Source organism: Glandiceps talaboti, chromosome 15, assembly GCF_964340395.1.
Source record: "Glandiceps talaboti chromosome 15, keGlaTala1.1, whole genome shotgun sequence".
NCBI lineage: Eukaryota > Metazoa > Hemichordata > Enteropneusta > Spengelidae > Glandiceps > Glandiceps talaboti.
Genome location: NC_135563.1, coordinates 11,347,741 through 11,371,826, shown reverse-complemented (window position 1 = coordinate 11,371,826; position 24,086 = coordinate 11,347,741). Strand labels below are relative to the sequence as shown.

The 24,086-nt window shown below is 35.5% G+C and overlaps 1 protein-coding gene across 2 annotated transcripts in view; it reads left to right on the top strand.

Moving 5' to 3' along the window:
• Nucleotides 1-23,377, top strand: part of LOC144446558 (kinase non-catalytic C-lobe domain-containing protein 1-like) — a 54,880-nt gene extending 31,503 nt beyond the window's left edge. The window contains exons 5-19 of one of the 2 annotated variants that reach the window (XM_078136350.1): nt 471-607; nt 1,076-3,674; nt 6,577-6,727; nt 9,646-10,765; nt 11,605-11,695; nt 15,135-15,291; nt 15,655-15,783; nt 16,042-16,152; nt 16,922-17,069; nt 18,038-18,202; nt 18,761-18,985; nt 19,587-19,865; nt 20,681-20,803; nt 21,390-21,607; nt 22,185-23,377. In XM_078136350.1, coding sequence (XP_077992476.1) covers nt 471-607; nt 1,076-3,674; nt 6,577-6,727; nt 9,646-10,765; nt 11,605-11,695; nt 15,135-15,291; nt 15,655-15,783; nt 16,042-16,152; nt 16,922-17,069; nt 18,038-18,202; nt 18,761-18,985; nt 19,587-19,865; nt 20,681-20,803; nt 21,390-21,607; nt 22,185-22,410 — 5,879 coding nt within the window. In that variant the 3' untranslated portion in view covers nt 22,411-23,377. Of the gene's footprint in view, nt 1-470; nt 608-1,075; nt 3,675-6,576; nt 6,728-9,645; nt 10,766-11,604; nt 11,700-15,129; nt 15,292-15,654; nt 15,784-16,041; nt 16,153-16,921; nt 17,070-18,037; nt 18,206-18,760; nt 18,986-19,586; nt 19,866-20,680; nt 20,804-21,389; nt 21,608-22,184 lie in introns of both variants that reach the window. The other variant, XM_078136351.1, reaches the window with a different exon arrangement.
• The last annotated feature ends 709 nt before the right edge of the window (nt 23,378-24,086 follow it).

The window sequence follows — 24,086 nt, the reverse complement described above, 5'->3', positions numbered from 1 at the left end:
CCATGCGCTTCACATGCATTACTATAGGTGCACATGAGAAGAAGTCAACCTTCTTGTTCTATTTCAAGGTATTAAACAGAAAATTTACACAATTCTTTTTCATGTCCTTGCACCTTCTTTGCTACAATGTATATTCTGAAAGAGCTTATCACAGTGCTGACACTCAGGTACAATGCTAACCACTTCTTGGTTTGATGAGGGATGGGTATTACATGTTTTTGAACTGATCCTAAACTGCCAATTATGATAATGATTACATAGAAGAAACCAAAGCTATTAATTTCAAGAGAAGTTACACATTCATGTATTTATTAAACTTCTCCATGTTACACTTGTTGACTTGATGATCAAATAGTACCAACATTTCAATATGAAAAAACGTCATCATCATAGATGCTTTTATCGATAATGGTTATGTCAGTAATGCTGTTATGGAGAAATGATGTATGTATCTTGATGTTTTCTTGTAGCTTCTTACATTTCTTTGACGTCCACACTCATTAAAGAAAATGGTAGTATATCTTATAAGAGTATTTCTGCTGATACAAGCTTAGAATCAATGTACTTAGCCCCTGAGTTACAAGACCAAGGTATCCTCAATGAAAAGGTATGTCACAGTTTATATGTACAGATTTTCTGCGAATATATCTATGTTGGCTCGTAAACTTATTTTAGCATATTAACCTGAAGTATTTTGTGTGCCAAAATAAATTCAGTATGAAACAGTATCACTTTAACTGGTAAATTCTGGGTAACTACTGCTACAAATATTGAATAAACTAATTTAATAAACTAGTTTGTATTAATTGACAGGTTCTTGCTAGCATCAATAAAAATTTGTCAATCTACAGTTTGCTCTGTGTATTGTGTGATTGTAGTGTTTTGAGCTATAAACACTGAATAGACATAATAAAAAAAATTCTATGTAAAAAACATTGTACAGGTTTAGGACTCCATTATTCAATAGAAGTTTTTCAGTTCCCTATCATCTGTGACTTACTAAAGACTCTACTACAGTTTAATTTGTTTTGTGATATAGACATAGTACAATTATTGTGATTTTGTTGATCTGCAGACATGCTTATTTGGAGTAGGAGCTACGCTATGGTCGGCAGCTGACTGGAGATTGACACCCACCCAGCAACCAGACATTTCTGAAGACTTGGAGACTTTGTTTGTTAACATGACGCAAGACCATGCTGATGACAGACAGGACTTAGAAGATGTCACAATGGCATGTGATCAGCATGAAGAAGAAACCGGAGCGCAGTCTACAGAGATATGTCAACAGTTATGGAAAGAAGCACACCATTTCGAGGTCAAAGGACAAACATCCGATATGACAAACTTGTCAGAACCGTACATCTCAAAGGAAACAGAAGATACCTTGTTGAAACTACCACCAGACACAGAACCAACAAGTGCATTTATTCCCATTACGGTTGAAAAGCCAACACCCCAAATACATATAACTGAAAGTTTACCTCAGTACATTGCGCCATTGAAACTACCAGCTGTTCAAAACCTTGGAGTGGGTGAGAGACCATCAGCTTTCAAAAGTCCTGGGATGAGTAGAAAGAGTATTGGTGATATCAATTTGAGTTATATAGGTAGAGGAACGGCTGTGTCGGAAGGAAGCATATCACCATCTTCAAGTACTTGTAGTAAGGACACAATGTCGCCAGTACAAGGACCCATTCCAAGTAAAAAGAATCTTAGTACGAGTGATCTTTCAGGGATTCCTGACAAACCAATTGACAGTATTGTAGATTTGAAAGATAGTCAGTCTCTGATATCAAACAGAAGGAGTTCCATAGCTGATTTCCGTCTTCCAAATGCTTACTCTTCCCAAGCCACTCACTTTGCACCCATTGTTCTGCAGCAGGAGAAATCAGGGACCGGCGCTACTCAAAGGAAACATATTATGTCTCCCAATATGTTTAAACAGAAAATGGCGAAGGCTATGAAACTAGAATTGCTGAAGCCTAGACCTCCAGTCAATATTGTTCAAGATTTAGAGAAGGACGCATCGCAGGATGAAGGAAGTGACAAGGGTAAGGACAAAAGCGGATCTAGAGACAGGAGTGGCAAAAAGAAATCACGGTCACGGTCAAAGTCTCCACGGTCAAGGTCAAAGTCTCCCAGTCGGCATACAAGGTCGAAAGATTCACAATCTAGTAAGAAACATGACAAAAGTAGCAGAAAGGAAAAGAATAAGAAAAGAACTGATGCAGTGTATGTGGAACGTCCAAAAGATAAGAAAGGTGAGATTGAAGACACTGATATAAAGAAAGATGATGAATATGTGAAAAATAGCATAAATAGTGAACAACAAAATACAGAGTCACAGTCTGCTCTTCAAGAAAATCAAACTGTATCTCAGGAAATCTCTTTTGTCTCACAAGGACAAGTTGACAGTCAGTCAGGGGTCAAAGGTGAAGGGTCAAATCAAGGATTACCAATAGGTTATCCAGCACAAGACCATCTTGTCATTCAGGGTCAACAGCAAAATATTATGAACTCACCTCAGCAAGCTGGTGTTCAAATGGTTAATCAACAACATATTGTTCCAACAATGGCAGGACAAGTGCAAAATCCAACTTTTCAAATGCCAGTACAAATGCAAAACTTGCCACAACAACAACAACTACCGGGGATGCAGCAAAGTCCAACAACTCAAGTGAATGTACAACACATCAGTCCAGCACAATCAGGAGGGAGTGTACCCGGTAGCCCCGGACAGAATATTGCTACAAATCCCTCTGTGCCTGTGCCGGGAATGTTTCCGAACTATCCCTTCCAAGTTGCTCTCCAGCAAGATCCTAATACCGGTCTCTTCCATATGGTGCCAATTGGAATTCCATTCTCAGGATTTTCCTCAACTCAAAGTACTACTACTCCACAACTCTCAGGGATTCAGCAGTTTCCAAACCTACCATTCCAGCCACAAACTCTAGGTTTACAATATAACCCAGCACTTGGACAGTTTACTATACCAAGTAACCTTAGTAGTCCCACCGACAGTCAAATAATGAAAAACTTACAAGCCAATGATATGAAAGTCAAGTTAACGCCTACTGAGACAACTGAAACCGATACAGATGATGAACCGAGAAATAGAGACAATAAAAGTAGGGAGTATTCCAGAAAAAAACGAGACAGAGTTCATTACTCTAGCCATTCTAAGAAACAACACCGAAGGTCTGATTCTAGCGGCCATGTGGGCAGCGATTCTGAAAGTAGTGAGTCAAGCCCTAGTCAAAAATCTGGCGCATCGAAACATAACACAAACACATCAGATCGACAGAAAGATGAAAAACAGGAGAAAAGTGAATCCAGATATACCAGTAAATCTAAAGTGGACCATAAAACTCTTAGGGTAAATGCCAGAAGGAATATTCTTGAAGACCTGGATGATACAAAACCTCTTGAAAATACAAAAGGAGGGTTGACATCACCCACCTCACCTACTTCTATGTCGTCTCTGTCAAGAGATAGTGGGGTTCATATGCAAGCTAACTTATCCAGCACAGAAGAAGTAGTGTCACTCAATGATCAACATCTCATGGACGTATTGTCAACCAACTCAGTATTAAAGAAAGTTATTAAATTGATTCGAGAAACGTATGCTTTTGATGGGTACCTTGAAAATGGGGTGGAAGACTTGGCTATGGGTAAGTCAACTTTTTGTATTTCTTTTTTTGATTTATAGCAGTTTAAGTAATAATAAGATAAATTTATTGACGGGAGGGAGCTCAAATAAGTGTTACTGTACTGAAGTAAAGGAAACGCTTCTTTTCATTGAGGCCCTCAAGCATCTCAACAATCACACAAAGGTGTTGAAAATGTATACAATAGAACTCAACACAGTAAGAGATAGTGGAAGGTAGACAAAAAGGAAAAGTGACAAAAGAAATGTAAAGCTACAAACCAAAACTGGTAATGACTGACATATAAAAATTGTATATAAGAATTACATGTTGAATGGTAATACTAGTATACAGTCTAAATTCATTATCGTAAACCACACACCTCTTTACGACACCGTCCAAATTATACTCACCAGAGCATACTAGTATTTCATTGCTCCAGCAGAAATATGGGCTCTTTCTTGTGTGAGAATATATAAAGTTACATACGACCTAGAGAATTTCAAAATCAGAACTATGCAAGTTTCATTATAATGGGGAATATTTTGCCAGTGCCATTTTTGTAATTTGTATTTGCATATTTTGGCATTTTGCTGACATCATATCTCACAGTATGGAGATTAGAAACTGTGCAAAAAATAAAGGAGATGATAGTTTTGATAGTATTCTTCATTGTTGAAGAGTACATGTAGGTGTAAGACTGCGGTCTAAGTAGACAGGTATGTTGAAGAACATGGAAGGTTGATTTGCAAAAATTGCATCCAAACAGACACTACCCCCAAATATTCCCTTTTGAATATTTGGGGTAGGCATCTAATCAAAGCCCTGTTGTGAAACATTTCCAGGAAAAATTCTGGAACGGAAAGCTGGAATGTTGGGAATGTACGTCCTTGGGAAGTGTTTTATAAGGCATAAACAAGTGAGAAATCTGTTAGTAACAACAACACATGCCCTACATGTACAGTCATGTGATCAATCAATTTATTTTCAGAACAGAAAGGCCTCAGGCCAAAAGAGCAAATAGTATTACAAACGCTTCCCTCTCATGTATAAGTATATATTTACATGTAACTCCATTCAAACCTGAAAAATGTCCAAACCACAGCTTTCTATCATGACGAATATTACATACTTGTTTGATATCTATACAAAAGCTGTGATTTTAATTATTTGTCTAAGTGAAGCAATGAGGGTTTGTACATAATTCAATTTGTGTACGACAAACATACTAATTCATGTCATAATTATGTGTGTGTAACATGGGCAGGTGATACTCTTGAGATTAAAGTGGCTGTATGGATGATAAATTAGTATTCAGTTGGGATTTGTTATTCATAACAACAACTCTACAGTGTTTTTCTACTTGAAAAACGAATGAAGCAGCATATACCAAGTCCATGTCTGCAACTCAATAAATTGCAAAAATATGTCTGAAAAGTTTGTTATTGTACATACAATAACAAACATTTTATACATTTAAAAAAAACATTGGCAAATTGTTATTTTACAAACAAGGACTTGGTATATGTTGTTTCACATATTTTTTTTCAAGTAGGAAAACAGTAAAGTTGTTTTTCAAATTAAATACCCATTTGTCATTTGTCACTTTAATCTGTATTGGGAAAGTACACATTCTTATGACTGAAATCATTGAAAAACTAACAAACATGCTATCATGGTATTAGAATTTTGTGCAAAAGCTACAACCACTAATTGAGTCCCAGGAGACCATTGACCAGATTGAAATAAAGTAAATGTAAACTGTAATGGTGGCAGTATAAATACACAGAACATGTAGATATACAGGTTTTAGTACTGTCAGTAAACATGTTTTGATGCTAGTGTATTTACCCCAGGCAGTCTCTTGGTTGCTGTTGCATCACCAAGCCAATTATTCTCAACTTAATAACAGAATGATTCGGTCTGCTGCATACCTGAGTCTATACTGTGATTCAACTAGTACAATGTGTTGGGTTTCATCCATTTGTGAATTTCAATATTACTGTCCTTCCTCTATGGTTTTACTATAGAAAGGATCCATAATACAGTACTGTACACGATGTGGTAAATTACATATTACGTAAATATCCTGTACATTATTAATTAGTCATTAATGAAATCCATGCCATACTATTCACATATAATTGAATAACCAGTCTGGATGCCAACATGGTATCTAATCATCTCTATCTCAATGAAGGATAGCAACAGACTATTCAAGTTGTAAACCCAATAGTTCATTTGGTTGATTCATAGATGTTGGATCTCTCTCATTATGATTTCTATGGTTGATTCAATTCCACTTTACATTAAACACCCGAGGAAATGATAACTTTCACAGGAAAGTCAGAAATCTTAAAAAGAAAACACCAAGTTTTGAAGACCTGTAGCTAATGGAATTTTGACTACTCCCCATTCTAGACTAGACAGTCATGCAAATACTATCTTACACAATCAGTCAGTCAATATTGTACAATTCAATCCAGTTTTATCTATTAAATGAGGGTAAGTCATGTTGCTAGATACTACAGAGAAGGTCTAAAGCTATTAAACTGCTGTATTTTTGCTATGGGTGGTATTAAAGTAGATTAAAGTCTACCATAGCCTTGACCTTCACATTGATAGATTTTGACTATGTCCTCTCAATAGATATACCAGGATTCTCAAATCATTTTTTTCTGTGGTTTCAAAAATTACTAGTAATTATTGTAGATTGTAAGTGAAACTATGCTCTTTCTTCCTTCCTGTTATTGGGGTTCCCCAATATTAGCGAAAACCCTCAACTATACTGGTATATGTTGTGAGTGAGAAAATAGACTTTTAGTGATAGGAAAGTATTGTGCAAACAAACTGTTATGAGGAAAAGTTGAAAACATACTTGAAATAGACCAGCAAGTACTAATAGATAACCATACTTTGTATACAGCTGAGTATATTACGTCGTTGGCCAACTTAAAGTGGGCCACCTTCAGCAGTGCTGTCAGTGAAAAATTCTGTGATTTGTATTGGGAAGAGGAGGTGTTGGAGCAGTTGTTTGAAGCTGTGAATGGACACAAACCAGTGATAACACCAAGAAGGTAAGCATGTAAATCAAGTTCTGTATTTGACAGTTCTGTTATTTTTTTGCTGACCTGAAGAAAATATGGGTGACATAAGGAGCCTTGTCACTATGAGTAAGAAACTAGTAATGACAGAATTCTTTTGTTATGATTATTTCCTGGAGAATAATATACCTGTGTAAATGTAATTTAAGAAAAATATGGAGGAAGGGGGAATAATGATGATTCTGAACATTTTTTAATCATATTTTGAGCTCCGCAGAATGAATGACATAGCCGTACACTGCTGTAACATAGAAAGACCTGGGTGTAAATTCCATATTTTCAGTTCAAATGCATACAACTTTGCTTGTGCATGGTATAATGTATGTGTATTGTAACACCAAGATGCAAATCAATTGTTGTATCTGACAGTGTTATGCCAGACTTGGGAATTTCATGATATAAGGGCAAGAATGTAGGACAGTGGACTGTCAAAGATGAAGATGTGCTTATACATTTGTATTCAAGCTAGGGAGTCAGGGTTATGGTTAGGGATAGAGTTGCCTCCCTAGCAAAACCTGATTTGTATCATCAGTAATGAGTGGACACTGTTCTATATATACCCACAAAAATGAAAAAAAAGTATATTGAACGTACAAACACTACATATAACCATAAACAATATATAACAATCAACCATATGAAGTGCGCCACCACAGTTGATTCTGTCATTCGGTATTACAGGTATGTTGCTTGTGGCCTCGCCATGAGCATAGACCCTGAATTTCTAAAATCTATACTATTAGTTAGGATGACAACAAAATGGTGTCAATTAGTTTATTGTTAGTTTGTAAGTTTGGCTGTGGCGTTCTGTGTTCTTAAGATCATACAAATTTCAGACGTTACTAAAGGCAATCATTCTCGCTGTATCTGAAGTTTTGGAATAGTTTGGTAGACTGATATACATCACCATATGTAAATTAGTAACGACTACTTGAGACGACTGCTGTCACCTATTTCCATAATTGCATTGTTGTCCATGTACCAATTCAATTCAGTATTAAATGCACTTTTCAATTTCAAATGAGGGGTTGTGAGTCAGGTATGTCAATTCCTAGATGACAATAGTTTTTTTTTTTGCCAAGTATAAAGTTGTCAGTTGCTTGTTATGTGTGTGACCTTTGTGAATGTTGTGAATAGTCATTACATGCATGGTTTCTTCTGTACATTCCTAGCTACTGTCAACACAGTTGTTGTTGGATGCATACTTTACACTGCAAAGAATTTGGCAGACTTTTATGGGAAGCCTTGGTCTTTGCAGCCTTTTTTTTTTACATTGACCATTTCTTCGCATCACTCAGTCACCTCACAGTCACAGTCACCTCAAGAGTGAGAGAAGGAAACATATGATATGATCAAGTTTTTATCTGGAAACACTAATATTTTTTTTTAAGCGTACAGCCATTGAATATAACAAACGTGTTCATTTCATGAAATAAAACATCGTCAAAAACGCATCAATTTATGAATTATTGAACTTCGAAAATCCTGAAAGAAAAAAATGTATTGATTTTGAATGTATAGAACATCAATTTAATAATTTTGTTACATTATACAGTGTGAAAAGATTGAAGTGAGATTTAAAAGTAGATTTTATCCTCTAGACTAAGTGCTTTCTTTCTTTTCCTCTCTCCTTGTTATATTTGTGTGTCTTCATTCTTTCTTTCTCACTTTCTGTTCTTTATTTCATCACTGATTATGTCAAAGCATTTTGGACTTGTAATCCATGCTGTGTACTGAAACTTTAAAAGTGTTCTCTCTCAGCTTTTGTGTATTCTTATATATAATCCCACGAAATCAATGTTAGTTTTACTTCATAATGCTCCGAGTATGATTATGCGGACTAATACAAATTCGAGCTGGTAGGCGAGTCCGCGGAATCTTACGAGGAGCGTTATGATGAAAAACTAACATTGATTTCGTAGGAGTATATATTTATCACATAATCAAGTTTTTCCACATATTTTTTCTACAATTTTGAATCAAATTTTACAAATACTGCATCGTTTCGTTGCACTTTATTCTTCATCAAGTATTAAAAAATGGCATCTGACAGCTATGCAAATTATGTAATCGTGTGACCTGTTGCGAGGTCAACTTACATACACACAGGGTGAGAGACCGTCAGCTTGTACCTCTACTTATCAGACTCATGCCACCCAATGATATATGTAACGTAATGTGTGTATTTACGTTTTGAAAGCACATAATTATTATCACGATAATTTGATCGCAGCGTAGAATTAGCAGGAACACTCAAACAGTTGAGAGAAAAAAATAATTCGGTAGAACAGGGATGATATGGGTTTTTGATCTGCCCTGTTTGACGTCACACAGGTGAAGATTTTCACGTATTTGTCTGATAATCTGTTGTATTTCATTTTTTTTTTCTCCAAAAAAAACATATTCATATAGTGTCAATGACAAAAGACACTGAACAGTTCATTGGTACATGTATGTAGCATCATTTAGCACATTACAAACCTGGCTATAGACATACTCAAATTTGCAAAACCAGTGAAATGTTTTTCTCAATATAGTGATAAATTTAGGTCAAGTTTGAACAGTAGGTCTTTAAAATTAGAGAGCGCATGCTATCACTTGTTTGATTTGAAGTGACTGACATTGAAGGAGGGCAAAGTATAGACACTAAGTAGAAAACAACAAACATCATTGCCAACATTTTGACATGATTATTTCTGATCTCAGACATGTTGTGAGTGTACACTGCAGAGAGTGGACACAATACCCTGGAGAGTAGCGTTGTGCATGCAAAGCTGTCATTATGTCAACACTTCACGCCTATTACTTCTTTTGTTATTCATGTTTCGTCTTGCAACTAGGGATAGCTTGTCAGGTTAACCCTAACACACTTGTTGTTTTTTCTGCCACAGACCACGAAGCCCTAGACCAACAACTCTTACCAAAACTATCGCAGAAAATGTGATTGACAACACTGCTTCAGCCACAGCCATATCGACACCCGATGATGAGGATACCTTCTCTAGCAACGACGACGATGATGTTATCGACGATCTCCTGTGTGGATATGAACCTTCTGTGTCACCCACTCCGTCAACATGCAGTCGGACTAGTGCTGTTATGAAATCTAAGGTCGTAGCAGATGCAAAGTTGTTTTTACATGACAGGGAAAGAAGTTTCAGTGATAGGGAAAAAGAGCATGTATTTTTGAAGTCAGATCAGAAAGAGTCCAATGAAATAGAAGATGATGAAATTGAGAATCCTGAACTTTTGAATTCCAATGGTAGCAGTGCCATTGAGAGCTTGTCAGATTTAATTAGAAGTTTGTCTACAGAGGGTGAAGTGAATGAAGAACAAATAAGTAACAATGAAACGGATGAATGTCAAACAGAGAATGTTACATCAGAGGTAGACGATGTAACTAGACCTTCTTTAGAAAGACAACAACCAGTGTATGGTGATTTTGATGATGAAAGTAGTGGACATACTCTAGATCCCAGCATGAAGACGGATGATTTAAATAAATCAACAATGAGTTTAGGAAGTACTAGTTCCGGACCCAGGTTTATTAGGGTCAAAAGTGCATCTGAGAATTCAGATGAGTCCAATGTGGATGGACCCCATGTACCTGAAGTTGGGGAACATCGCTTCCGCAAGTCCCCACTTCCGAACCCGATGACCATCCGCCGAAGTAGCTCCCTCGGCGATTCTGATTCAAGTACTGGATCTAAGAAAGGAAAGCTCCGGAAAGCAATATCTAGGACATTATCCCGGCATAACAGCTCAGCCAGCAGCAGTGCCTCATCTGGAATGTCCAGACCAGGAAGTCGGGGAGCTACAATGGAGGATGATTCTAGTTTTTCCATGTCTAGTTCAGCTGCTGATAAAGCTGCAGAAATGGCTAAAACTAGACCTAACAGTGCAATGTTCTTTGACACAGAGGCTGTTGATCCTCTGATTGTGGACTATACAGGTCAACTCGGTGAAACCGGGGCTGGGGATAAACAGCAAAGTATAGAGGCAAAGATCTCTGTAAGTATTAGTATTCTAATGTCATACTAATGTATATACATGTATTTGTATATTTTCTTTTTCTCAACACTTTGAGAATAACCTTTGGCTTGAAAGCTCAACAGGCTATTGAGTTTAAATAAATTATAATATTAGTGCAATACAAGCAGGTAAACTCTACCTGAGTTATTCAGTGGCTTTTTTACCTAGGTTCCCTCACCAAAATTATAGTAATGGAAATTATGCTCATATCATGTTTCCAGTTTTCTGTTAACAAGGGTCTCAAACTTTGCCAAAAATAACTGTTATGGATATTTTACAAATAATTCTTGCAGCTCTAAATGTACACCAATTTTGTGCTGATATTTCATTTTTTTACACATTCATGTCATGTACACTGTACACTGCTCCTAAACATACTAGCAAGTCAATTTGTAAACTCAAAATATCAACAAAACAGCAGAGTACTAAAAATAGTTGGATTACAGACATGTTTAGTGAGAATTTACATCAAAATATGATAATGAAGAAATTATGTGAAACAGTTTTTTTTTTAAAAACCTAACCTATAGAGTTAGATTGATTTAAAGGCCCATCATTCAATCCCAGGTTCTCATCTTATCAGGGAAGCTGTTAGTATTACAAAAACACTCTTTTGTTCCGGACCAACTTTTTCTATAGCTCTGCCAAACAGCTGCCAAATCCTTACCCAATATCGGGCTTTGCAAAGACAAAATATTTTATGTATTTATATTTATGTATAATAAATATCTCAAAAAACATATTTTTAAAAAATACTTTTTCTGTAAAAAAAAACATTATTAAGATGTTTGTCTGACTTGTTGTTCTTCATAATACAGGAGGTGGAACAGCAACTTATGATGGAATATAGAATGAAAGCCAAATCTGAGAAGTTCTACAGAAAATTGATTGAATCACAAAAAGGCAAAGGTAAAAAAGTACATTTATGCACGACAAATGTCACCTGGTCTCACAAGAATTTGAATGTCTTGTTTCCTGTAGGTCATAGGTCATCCATTATTCATCCAATACCTGTATCCTTTTGTCATGTGACTAATCATCAGTGTATTCACCCCAGTATTGTAGACATCCAATACTGATAATCGTTTTGTCATGTGACTAATTATCATAATGTATTCACTCCAGTGTTGTTTAGATCATAATTTTGTCTGTTATTCCGTCCGTTATAGCACTGTATGTAATTCAAACATTTAAACGTTCCAAACATTTTCTGTCACACCATGTATGAGAAATCATCCCACACCCAGTACTGTGGCTGTATCCTTTTGTCATGTGATTGTCATAATTTATTCATGCGTGTGTCACATAATGCTGCCTTATATTGCACATTCCATCAAAAGAATCCACACTAAAAATTATCGAACATCTGAAGAATTTGCTGTCACTTTGCACGAGAAATTCTCATATGCCCAATACCTGTGTCCTTGTGTCATGTGATTAATTAGCATAATCATGTATCAATACCCTGTATCCTTTAGACATGTGGCTGTCACGTGATTAATTAGCATAATCATATATTCATTTTTCATGTACCCAGTACCCTGTATCCTTTTCATGTGAGCGTCATGTGATAAACATGTGATTAATTAGCATAATCATATATTCATTTCAGCTTATTACTACTTACAGTAATCATAATAATCACTTTAATATGGTATAATCCAACCATAGACTCTCCACCAAAGGGTCTATGATCCAACCTAATACGTTTCATTCTGTGTTACCCATTCAGCATAGTTTTAGAAATGCTTGTGTTTATGTTTGATTATGTTTGATCATGTATCATGTATGTTTTCCTGTCATGTTTTATTTTAATATGTATACATACAACATGTTTGTTGATTTTCACCAATTTGTTTGTTTATTTTGATTTATTTGTATTTTTTTTGTAATTTAGTGTCTTTTGTTTTTTATACAAGCAAATTTGTTGATTTAGTGTTTGTTTTTAGAAAGTTCATCTATTGATTTTGTGTTTCCATTATATTTGTCATGTTTTGTATGTTCATCGATATTTGTGAAATCCCACAGCTTACCCACTGTTTCATGTGCTAATACATGTTTCATATATTTATTGCAGTATAGGTAACAATCACCTAAAAATCATTACATTCAACTTTTTTTTTTATCATTTCAATGATTTTCAAATACATAGTTTATTAGTTAAACCGATACAACATCGTTATTCAAGTTTCAAAACATTGTCTCAGATCTGAAAGAACTGCGTATTAAAGTAATTTCTACAGAAGTAACAACTAAAAATGAATTGATGCTAGCATTTCTTGTTAAAGCATGCCTATTACGCATAAGATCAACATTAGCAATTATCAATTTTACATCTTTATAACAAAAAGATAAACTTAATGAATGTTTATATCAACATCCAACATTCTGTTTCCCCAAATAATCTGTTGCATGTGTTGTCTTGTTATATTTTGATTTTTTATTGTTTTCGCAACTAATTTTGTTTATCCCCCATTCCTCTTTGTTTATTTGTTTACCTCCACTCCAACTGCTGTGGAACAAACAGAGCCAGGTTTGTTCTGTTTTCATCTCTGCAGATGTCAAACAGCACATTTTGGCACTCTCTGTACTGTGTAGTATCAGCACCCTGACAAATTAGGATGGGATTAATGTATTTTGTACAAATGTAAAAACTGTGATGTTTTTCTGTCTTGTGTTTCCTTTTTCTGTAAATTTGCATGTCAAAGTCTATTATTAGTCATGTGGTATCTAGTCCCAGTAGAAGGCTGGATGGTGAACCTGCCAAACGTTCTCTCTACACAGCCTGTGAACTCAGTAATTCAAATTCAGTATTTTTCATGGATACCATGCATGGAAGCTGATTGGTTTAATACAAGTCATGTGATGTCTGTGCTATGAGCCATGGCCAACCAAAATTGAATGACTGAGTTTGCAGGCTGTGTGGAGATAATGCTTGACACATGGAACATCGAGCCTACTACAGCGCCTATGTGATATCACTATATAAATAGATATTGTCAAATACTAGCCTGTCACTAGCTGACTTTGAACTTGGCCGTAGTGTCAACCAACATATCTGGCACCAGAATTTGGAATGGATACTTTCATAGTCAAGTTCAAATTATAGGAATTGCATAGACAAAAGTCTAAGTCAAGCATTTACAAGGCTAACCAAACAACAGCAGCCATGTCAAACTTATCCAATTTGGGAAAAAAAAATCTAAAAATGATGATAATTTTTTTTGTACAAAATTATTTTTTAATGAGCCGATATTTGGTATTGTCAACAATATAAGTTTGTTTGATCATCAACATGGTACTACATATACTAACATTTATCTTTGCAAACCATATACTAGTATTTCATTATCAGTAGTTGTAATATCTTCAATCTTCCTAACTTGCATGTCATCTTGTAATTGTGTACTATATGCATCTCACTTTTTGTGTTTCAGTCATGGTTTTGTGTATCTGTGTCGTGTCGTGTCAGTACTCGTTTGGTTTGACAAGTGTATATTTGCACCGCACCTGGTTGTCATTGATATTGTCTCAAAACTTTGTGTAACAGTTTTGATGTTTTAAACCAAGTGTGTCCTTTAAATGATGTACAAATCTTTTCAAAGCTGTATTACAACTTCTTATAAATGCCAGAAAAGAAACAAACAAAAAATCTGTTAAATGCTAGCCACATGGAACATCCAGCCTCCTACAGAGCCTATGTGATATCACTAATAGATGTTGTCAAATTAAAACATTGTCATTCAACGTTACTTTCTAATTCTGTAACAGTACCACCTATCATAGCATGAACAAGACTGACAGTTTACAGTTGAAAGCACTCAGCTTATCAACAGCGCCCTCTATCATAGCATGAACAAGACTGACAATTTACAGTTGAAAGCACTCAGCTTATCAACAGCGCCCTCTATCATAGAGTGAACAAGACTGACAGTTTACAGTTGAAAGCTCTCATCTTATCAAATAGTCTTGTTTGTATTGGTCAACTTTCTAAGTTCTAAAAAGACATAAACTATTGGAATTGTCCTTTCAATTTTGAATATGTCAAAAAAGTTCTGATTTACTTTGGAGGTTAAAAGTCCCAGAGTTAGATTTTACCACTATTGGTGTGACCTGAACATACATACAAATGTCTTCTATTATGTTCAGATAGTTAAAATTTGAAATTTAGAATTGATAAACTCATGTGACCGTCTGGTAAATTACATGGTGGCAACAACCATTGTACTGCCGAATGTACTCAGTTTTATTGCACATGGTTGACGAGGTAAGACTGCACTGATGATGGATTTTAGAGTAAAAGGCATCAATAATAACAATATACTTGATAATATTTGCTATATATCAGGAGCTGATCAGAAGAACATGGCGTCTAAAGTTGGTAAACAGATTGCTGAGATGAACAAGAAGATTGATTTCTTGGAGAGTGCCAAGAGACACCTAGAAATGTTGTATGCTGAACAGTGGGGGTTGGATCATGGACTGCTGTACTCATTTGCTTCATGGTGAGTTTATGTGCAGTGTACATGTATTATGATTTTAAATAGAAAGTGATATCATTATACTGGGTTTGAGTTCAGTCCAATTGCAAGTGGTGGTCAAAGTCTGCTCCAGGAAGTAGAATACTGCACATACCTTTTAAATATGTTAGCAAAGATTACATCCAAAAAAAACACAAACATATAAACCCAGCTTAAACCCCTTTAAAAAGTTCTTGGATGATAAACTACCAGACTATCTTTAAAATATTACAAAATTGGTCAATACCACATATCAAGGAATACAACCTGGGAAATAGATGAGGTGAATTTATACCAAACAATGCAGTGACTGACAAGAACACACCTTTTCCTATTGTTTTATATTAGTGCAAGTACAGAACCCATGCAGCTTGAACCAAGTAGTGAGAATCCACTGTTAGTGTTTCAAACCAGCAGAGATGGTAATATCCTACAGGCTGGTACTCCTGTAGGACTTTTCTCCTATCTGTTTGCAAGGTAAGGATGCAGTCATCATACATCACCTCAAGTATTCTTAAATAGCCAATCAGAACAAATTTTATGCGTGAAGTGTCCAATCAGAACAACCTTTAGAATTGCTGAGTCAGAACATTGTATCAACTTGATACTGTCAGCCATACATATTTCAACTTGGTTGACCTTTGACCTTTAGGTGACTGGGCAAGTGATAATAGTGTGAGTATTACTTCATGTCTAAGTCTTGTTTTGATGTTTTTTTGTTTTTTTGTTTTTTAGGCAAGCATTACTGGAAGGTTATCTCCACCATTTCTTCTATACGTACCGTTACTTTGCAACAGCTAAGGAAATATTCAAGTTTGTTACAGAAAGATTTAACAGTGCTCTCAGGTAAGCATTTTAAACTCATACACATTAATAATACATCTTCATAGAGTAAACACTTCCTCACTGTGCCTCACTTTAAAAGAAGATGCAATACATTTCCATAATACAACTCATTGTGTACAGTTACAGCAGTCCCCTATCTGACAATGCCAGTTGTAATGTTTGTAACACAAATGTAGAAGTTTATACTGAATTACTAGTTTTCAACTCTAATTAGATTAGGTTAGTTTATTTCAATAAATCAACTAATGGACAGAACACATATACAACTTAAAAACTGGAACAAAGTGTTGATTTACTTGGATTACAAGGCTTGAAATTAACAGTAGTCCCATACCCACAAACTACCAATTCTTGTCATGGGGCTACCATAATTTGCAGCTGGTAGCCCACTCAGGCTACTATACGACTATTTAAAGATGAAAGATTTACAGACATAAAAGTATGTTAATAACACACATATTTCCAATAGAGGCACTCTGTTTTCAGTTCAGGAATATGAGACTATTGGTCACCATCCTTGGGCTACCACTTTCTGAAATTGGTAGCCCACTAGGACTACCAAAAAAGAAGTTAATTTCAAGCCCTCAATTACCCACAAAGTCACAAAGATTTGTTTCCAGTGGGGTCCATATTTCATGTCCACTCAACTTACCCAAAGGTGATATCAATGAAAGTGTATGTTTCACTGAAAATGCATTCCAGCAGAAAACATACAAATTTATAAAATGACATAAATAAATAATTTGTTGTCTTTTTTTCCCCTCTGTAGTGTATCTGTAGAACAACAGGAGAATCGTATGAAAGTTCACTGCCGTGCAATAGATATCATACAAGTTTGGATTGAAGGCTTCTATGATATAGATTTCAAAACAGACTCAGAAATGACTCAACAATTGGTACATTTCATAAAGTACAAGGTAAGACTTGTATCAGCTGTCATGTACATTTCAGAAAGCACTAGCCAAATATTTTTAATTTTTTGGTAAGTTCATATTTTATTTATACAGGGGGGGGGGGGGGGGGTACAAAACAGGCTACTGACAGAAAAGGGGGGAAAAGTGGAGGGGTTCTACTCCAAAGTAACAAGAAGAAAAAAGATACAGTTGGGTACAAACTAGCCATGTATACGCGTATGTCCTATCTTAGATATCTCCTCACCTCTTGTCTTCCTGTTGTAGGACAGTTTATGTCCTATCTCAGATTAATTCTTACATCAGCCAATAGAGAACTTGCAATCCAAACTGAGCATGCTCAGACGCAAAGGACTATGGGATTATCTGTGGTTATTGTAATTCCTAATCAGGAGTTAGCGATAAAATAAACCTCCCACAATGGCCAGGGCGACTATGAATTGATCATTTTATTATTATTATTATTTATTATTTGACTTTATTTAAACTCGATAAATTGTTGAGCCAATGGCTCTTCTCACACAATGTCGAGTATCTTAAAAATATTTACAATCATTTGTGGTTAAAAACAATGTAACATTGTTGTTTACAACACTATTTGATTAGTATTTATTATCACATTTCCCATGATGCAACATTCAACATGGTGGGTTTGCAAATTCCCAATTGTAGGATGGTTTTATGTTTACATATTTAGATGATAACGACCATCACATCACACACTACTGATTGTAGAATCAGTTGAATGAAGAAAAGCATAGGGCAATCATATCATTATACCTGTGAAAGCAACATTTATGAAAAATTGGGCAAACTAATATCGACTTTGGTAATTTTGCCTCATATTTTGAACATAGGAAAATAACTATTGTAAGTGTGTGTGTTGTTGAATAAATCCCATATTGTTGTCTTTAAACCCATTCAACTTGGCTTGTGTGATATAATATCACTGTATTGTCTGGTGTGTATTTCAGGTAATACCAGTGGATCCCCAGGGGGAGTGTCTTCTAAAGCTGATTGAGAAACATCAAAATCAAGTGGAAGAAACAGCCAATGGTATGTTAATGTATGACAATACGATGGCTGAAGAGGATCGACCTATGACCCTGCAAGAACCAGATAGAGCACCTGCTAAGAAGGTAGTAGCAGCTGATTTTTTAACAAATCATCTCTCAGTTTTAATCTGTATGAAGACATTTACATCAGAAAATAGAAGAAGAAAATTACGTGAAATGTCTCATTGTGGAAATAGATATAATTGATTCAGTTGCAGAAGTAACTGTAGAAATGAATTGAGAAGAGATATGAAAAAAGAAAAAAGGGTAGTTGGAAAAATAATTTCATAATTTTTGGTCGTATATTTGATTCATGTTGTACTTGCTGAAACACATACATACGATTGCCTAGTGACCAAACCTGTCAATCAGGTTACAACGAAGTAAAAATTTCTTGACCAATGATGACATCACATCATCATGGAGACTGTGAAATTGTACTGTTTACACATGGACATCAAGCCAGTGTACACAGTACCATCAACAACTAGTTGACTGATAAGTCAGCGAATGTTATGAACATGATCATTTCCTGTACAAGTTTCCACATTTTCAATAGGCGTAGAGTAATGGAAAAAATAAAGAAAAAAGTTGCAGGTAACAGGACTTTACAAATATATCATACTTATACTTTTTTTATAGGCACATTCATTTAGAGCAGCACTGGGTCTACCAAAAAGAGGACTGTCTGCATCTAAGAAAGAAAGAAGTAAAGTGGGTGTGATTTCATGTCTGTCAAGTAAAGATAGCAGTAAAGGACAGTCATCCGGAGTGTATCTACCGTCACAGTCAATGGAAAGGGACTGGTTCTCACTCAGTGAACATCTAACAAATACTTTGGCTTATCAGTTGACATTGATGCAGCAGGTATGTAGATTGATTACCTTAGGATCAATAGACCTTTCAATAGATTATGCCCTCTAGTGATGAGACACTTTGAACATCTGACATATATATTACCTTATCAGTTAACATTGATGCAGTAGGTATGTAGATTGATTACCTCAGGGTCAATACACCTTTCCAATAAATTATGCCCTGAGTGATGACTGAGGTTCCAAAGAGACCTTTTTAAGTCACACTACTGATAAATACATTGACCGCAGTGAACACTAGAGGGCAATATAACTTAAATTTTACCTTCACAATACTGAAAACCAGGCGGCGCTGTAATCCTTCAAATCATGCTGTAGAGTTATAACTTGATTTTCACTTTCAATGAAACTGTTACTTTCCACACTTGTCCTAAACGTTACATCCATAAAAAGTTCATGATATCCTTTTGATAAGGATAACAAATTCAAAATTGTAGTAAATCCTAAAGATCTAAATAATTCAGAATACTTTCATGCTTACATATTAAACCATGCTAATAAAAAACCTGTGGAATACCTGCCATGTAAATGTTTCCCCAAGAGAGGTCAAAGGTCAATTTTCATATTAAAACCACTTCTCTTTCTGTCGCCAGGACTTTTTCAGTAAAGTTCACGCAGTCCATTTCATGAACTCGAGAGCGTATGGTGTAGGAGTTGAGAGTACAACCAATCCATTGTTTAGACGTACGGCAGCTGTATCACAGAGTAAACTCGACATAGATCAGACTGAGCTACCAGAAGTACCTAACTCATCAGGCAGTCTCTTTGTGAACCATTTACACAGTGCTGATTTAATTGTAACTCTACTAGACTATGCTAGGATGGTATCTCATTGGGTGTCCTGTGAAATACTATGCTGTAGTTCCGTCAAGGTAAGAGAAAGTGACGCCTTGACAATGCTAACTTAAAGGGGCACAAGCTGAGTTTATACGTCATAAGACATAAATTTTGCTGCATGGTCCAATAGTTCTCATAGTATTCTACTTATTAAAGCATACTTTACCATCACTTGCAATTTGGCGGAACTCTAACCCTTCTACGCAATCAAAAGAAGACAGTTGGAATATTATAGAAGGCATGCATCGGCAAAAATATACTAGAATAATCTACTTAATCAAGGTTTTAGGCAAATATTTTAACTTGAGTAAAACATTGATAAACTCAGCTTGTATCACTTTAACAAACTGATATGTCGCCAGTGTTAAATTTTGTGTTTTGATTTCAGTTGAAATTTAATGTTGACCTTGCATGACTTTGTCAACATGATGAAACCACAGTCACTTGTATGCTGAGGATCAGTTCTTTTAGTATGAATTATAAACCAAACTGTTGTGTTTATGAAGGCTTTTACATAGTTCTGTGGTATGAATCACACTGGGTATGTCACAAGAAACAACCCAGTTTAGAAACACAGTTGGATCTCATGAAAAGACTATGTGGCTGTACTGGTACTGTAATTATGGGATATATGAACAGTAGTGTAACTTTGTCATATTAAAAGAGGATGTTTTACACAGAAGGGCATGGACACCTTGGTTGCTTTTAAATGTCTATTTTGAAATAGACTCTGATGTAGATGAATTGGTCGATGAAATTTGCAATTATTTTGGATGTGTTGATGCCCCTGTTTGAGTAACTTTATCAAATGTATTCATTAGAGCTAAAAAGTTTGTATTTTTACCCACAGGCACAAGTAGCACTACTGAGTAAATTCATTCATATGGCCAAGACATGTTATGATATCAGAAACTATGATACGTGTGTACAGATAATGGAAGGACTGGATAATGTACTTGTCAAACAAGTCCCTGTAAGTTTATCTTTGCTAATCTAGTCATAATTATACATACTTACTTTGCACTGGTAACATTGATTACATTCAGAACGACTTCATATACTGAGCTCATAATTAAAGGAATTGAATTAGTACACTCTTACACCTGATAATGATATGAATGCTATATGAAACTGAATGTATAAACACATTGTGGTTTACAGAGTGGAAACATTTTACTTGGATGTTGCAAGTTGTACAACTATCAGTAAATAACTAGTAAGCATGCCTACATAATAGATAAACTAGATTGTTTGTAGTCTTGTAGTAAGACCTCACATCTGCACTTACATGTAATGATGAAAGTTGATGAGTACCTCTGTCTGGGCTAGCGCCCTCAGTGGTTACCTTCAGTCACTTTTACAGTATGCAGGTTAACCCGATCTGAGGGTATAGCAGCTAGACTAGATATTTGGTATCCAAGAATAGGGAACTGACTTGACAAATGCTTTGTGAAAGCTAGTCAGAGTGTTTAGAAACCAGAAGAGTTTGGCCCCAAAGTATGAATATTATCAGGAAAATTGCCTCAACATCTCTTATAACTGACATCATTTCTTTGTAGGCTTGGCGTAACCTTCCATCAAAAGTAAACTCCATCATGCAAGAATTGACAGCTGCCAAGATGTTTTTGAAGAGTGACAGCCAGTGTTTAGTGGAAGGTGAAAGTCATCGAGATCAACCCACCTTGCCAAGTACTCTGTTATTTCTGATGCATGTACAACAGTTAGAGATTGGTAGCTTTACTCTGGCTAATGGAATGTTTAAGTGGACCAAGATGAAGTAAGTAATATGTAGCACAAAAACAATATATGGTCATCAAAAGTCTTTAGGTTGTTTGATTATGATGGCTAACAGTAATTCTGAGTTAAGTATGTATTAAACAATTTACTGTGTGTCCATGGCAAGAACCTATACCGAACAAGTTTCAACTCAGTGTTTCTCAGCAATGGAGCAAAATGGACTTGCCAGAACCCAAAGTTTATAAAAATGCCTTTATTTCCTGCAGTGGCATTATTTTGCTTTCACACCAAAACTAGATAACCCTTTATTACTACAGTTCTTGATGATGGGAAATGTTTCTTAGGATGCCAAGTTTTGGCATTGTTTACAGGAAAAGAATCAGATGTTTGGTAGTTAATTAGGTCTTATCCAGGGTATTCATTATCTGTGTATTAAACAGCGATGTATCATTACATTACTTTGTCCATGAGTCACACACTGTCATACATGGTGTATTGTACATGGAGTCACACACTGTCATACATGGTGTATTGTCAATTGAGTTACACACTGTCATACATGGTGTATTGTCAATTGAGTTACACACTGTCATACATGATGTATTTTCATTATATAGGACCATTGGTAAACTGATAGACCAAATCCGTGTCTTCAAGGAACGCCACTTTAATTTTGAAGCTGATCCGGAATTACAGTTACTGATTCGACAAAGAATCATGGAATTTCAGGACCAGGATCTCCATATGCTGGCTTCCCAACAATTAACAAACTTCCATCACGGAGAGAAGAGTTCCAGAAAATTCCATGATGCCTTGAAAAAAGTGAGAGCTTCCCTACAGTAAACAAGAGTTGGTGAATATTGTGCATTTTTCAATGAAACCACGAGAGACACATACGTCCAAGTACACTATATTTTGTATTCAGCAACTTCCACAGCAATAGTGTTTTTCCAAATCAAAATTAAAACTACTGTCACTGTGAAAGAAGATTTTTTGTGTACAAGGACTGTTGATGAATTTTTTATAATGTTCCAAGGCTAAAGACATTTTACTCTTTCTATTACGAATACGAAGTCATCCATATTGGAAAGTTGGACAACTTAAAAAGTGAGAAGTGACACCTACATTTATACGAAACTTTTGTACTATAAATCCAAACAAAAATAATTTTTGAGTTGTGGCATCAGTATTAAAATATGGTATAAATTGTTATACACACTTGAAAGTTACATAGATAATAACATTTTCATCACACTGCTAATCTAGTAGTGGTGGTACATTGTAGGCTGAAAAGAGGTAGGAGTGAATTTCTAAAACCAAAGATTTATGTCGTAACGTTTGGCACTAGGCATATAGCCATGTGGAAAATGTCTACAAGAAATGTTCAAATTTCCAAGCTCTAAACAATATATACCTGTGAATATACCTATCCAATGAATAGCGCCCTCTAGTTACAGTATTGCACTCTTTGATGATGCAGTTCACTTGATATTATGTAATTAATTGCTTGAGGGCGCTATTTATTGAAAGATTTACTACAGGCATAGAAATATGATAGTAGATGTGGAGATGAACTCCAGCAAATGGAAAAGATGGTGAAATTTGTGTTTCCACCATGAAACTGAAAGGCTACTTTTTACAAAACGTAAACTATTTATTTTATTATACAAGCTTTACAACTTGTATTAAAATTTCCGATCCATTTGTTTTACTTTGAGTGGTTACTCACAATTTGTACAACCAGTAACACTGAAGTAAAGCACTTTCTCTATGTGCTACACTCATTTATAGCATTCACATCACGTGTAAAAGTATACTGCTTCAATTGGTTGATTTACAAGCCTTGCATTTGACCTTTCTAAAGTAGTCAATTAGCAAATGAAACAGTATACATTTACACTTGATATGGCAGCTATAAGTGATTGTGATACATACAGAAAACACTTTACTTCGGTGTTATGGATTGTATACAGCAGTGTTCAGGGATCTGACTGATTCTTACAATCAGCTGATCATTGTACGAATTGAAAACTTCGAAGTACTTTTATATGACTTCAAAAAGATTTCTTGAATATTAATATATGTATTAAACTGTGCTTTTTAAGAGATTTTTAATCTAAAAATCGCTAACATACAAAAATGAGAGAGCTGTACCCTATACATTTAATGTACTTAAATATCATTATGTTTGTATGTATTGTGCTTGGTTAATATAAAGGAGTGTGCTGTGTGAAACGGCTATAAAATTCTATGTTTGTACTCTGCTGTATTCTGTTTTTTCATTTATGTGTGTAAAAGGTAAAAAAGTAATTTCTGTAATTTGTACATTTTTCTTGGGTTAAAACAAATCCTTATTTTCATGTCGCCAAGTGATTGACTGTGCAGAAAATTGTTTTGGCAGTCAGCTAATACACATGGGATGGGATGGGGAGGGTCAGATGTAATAGGCCATCCCAGACTGCGAACAGGAAATTGGGTATACAGCACCCTCGCTCAAATTGGGGGTATCATCACCTCAT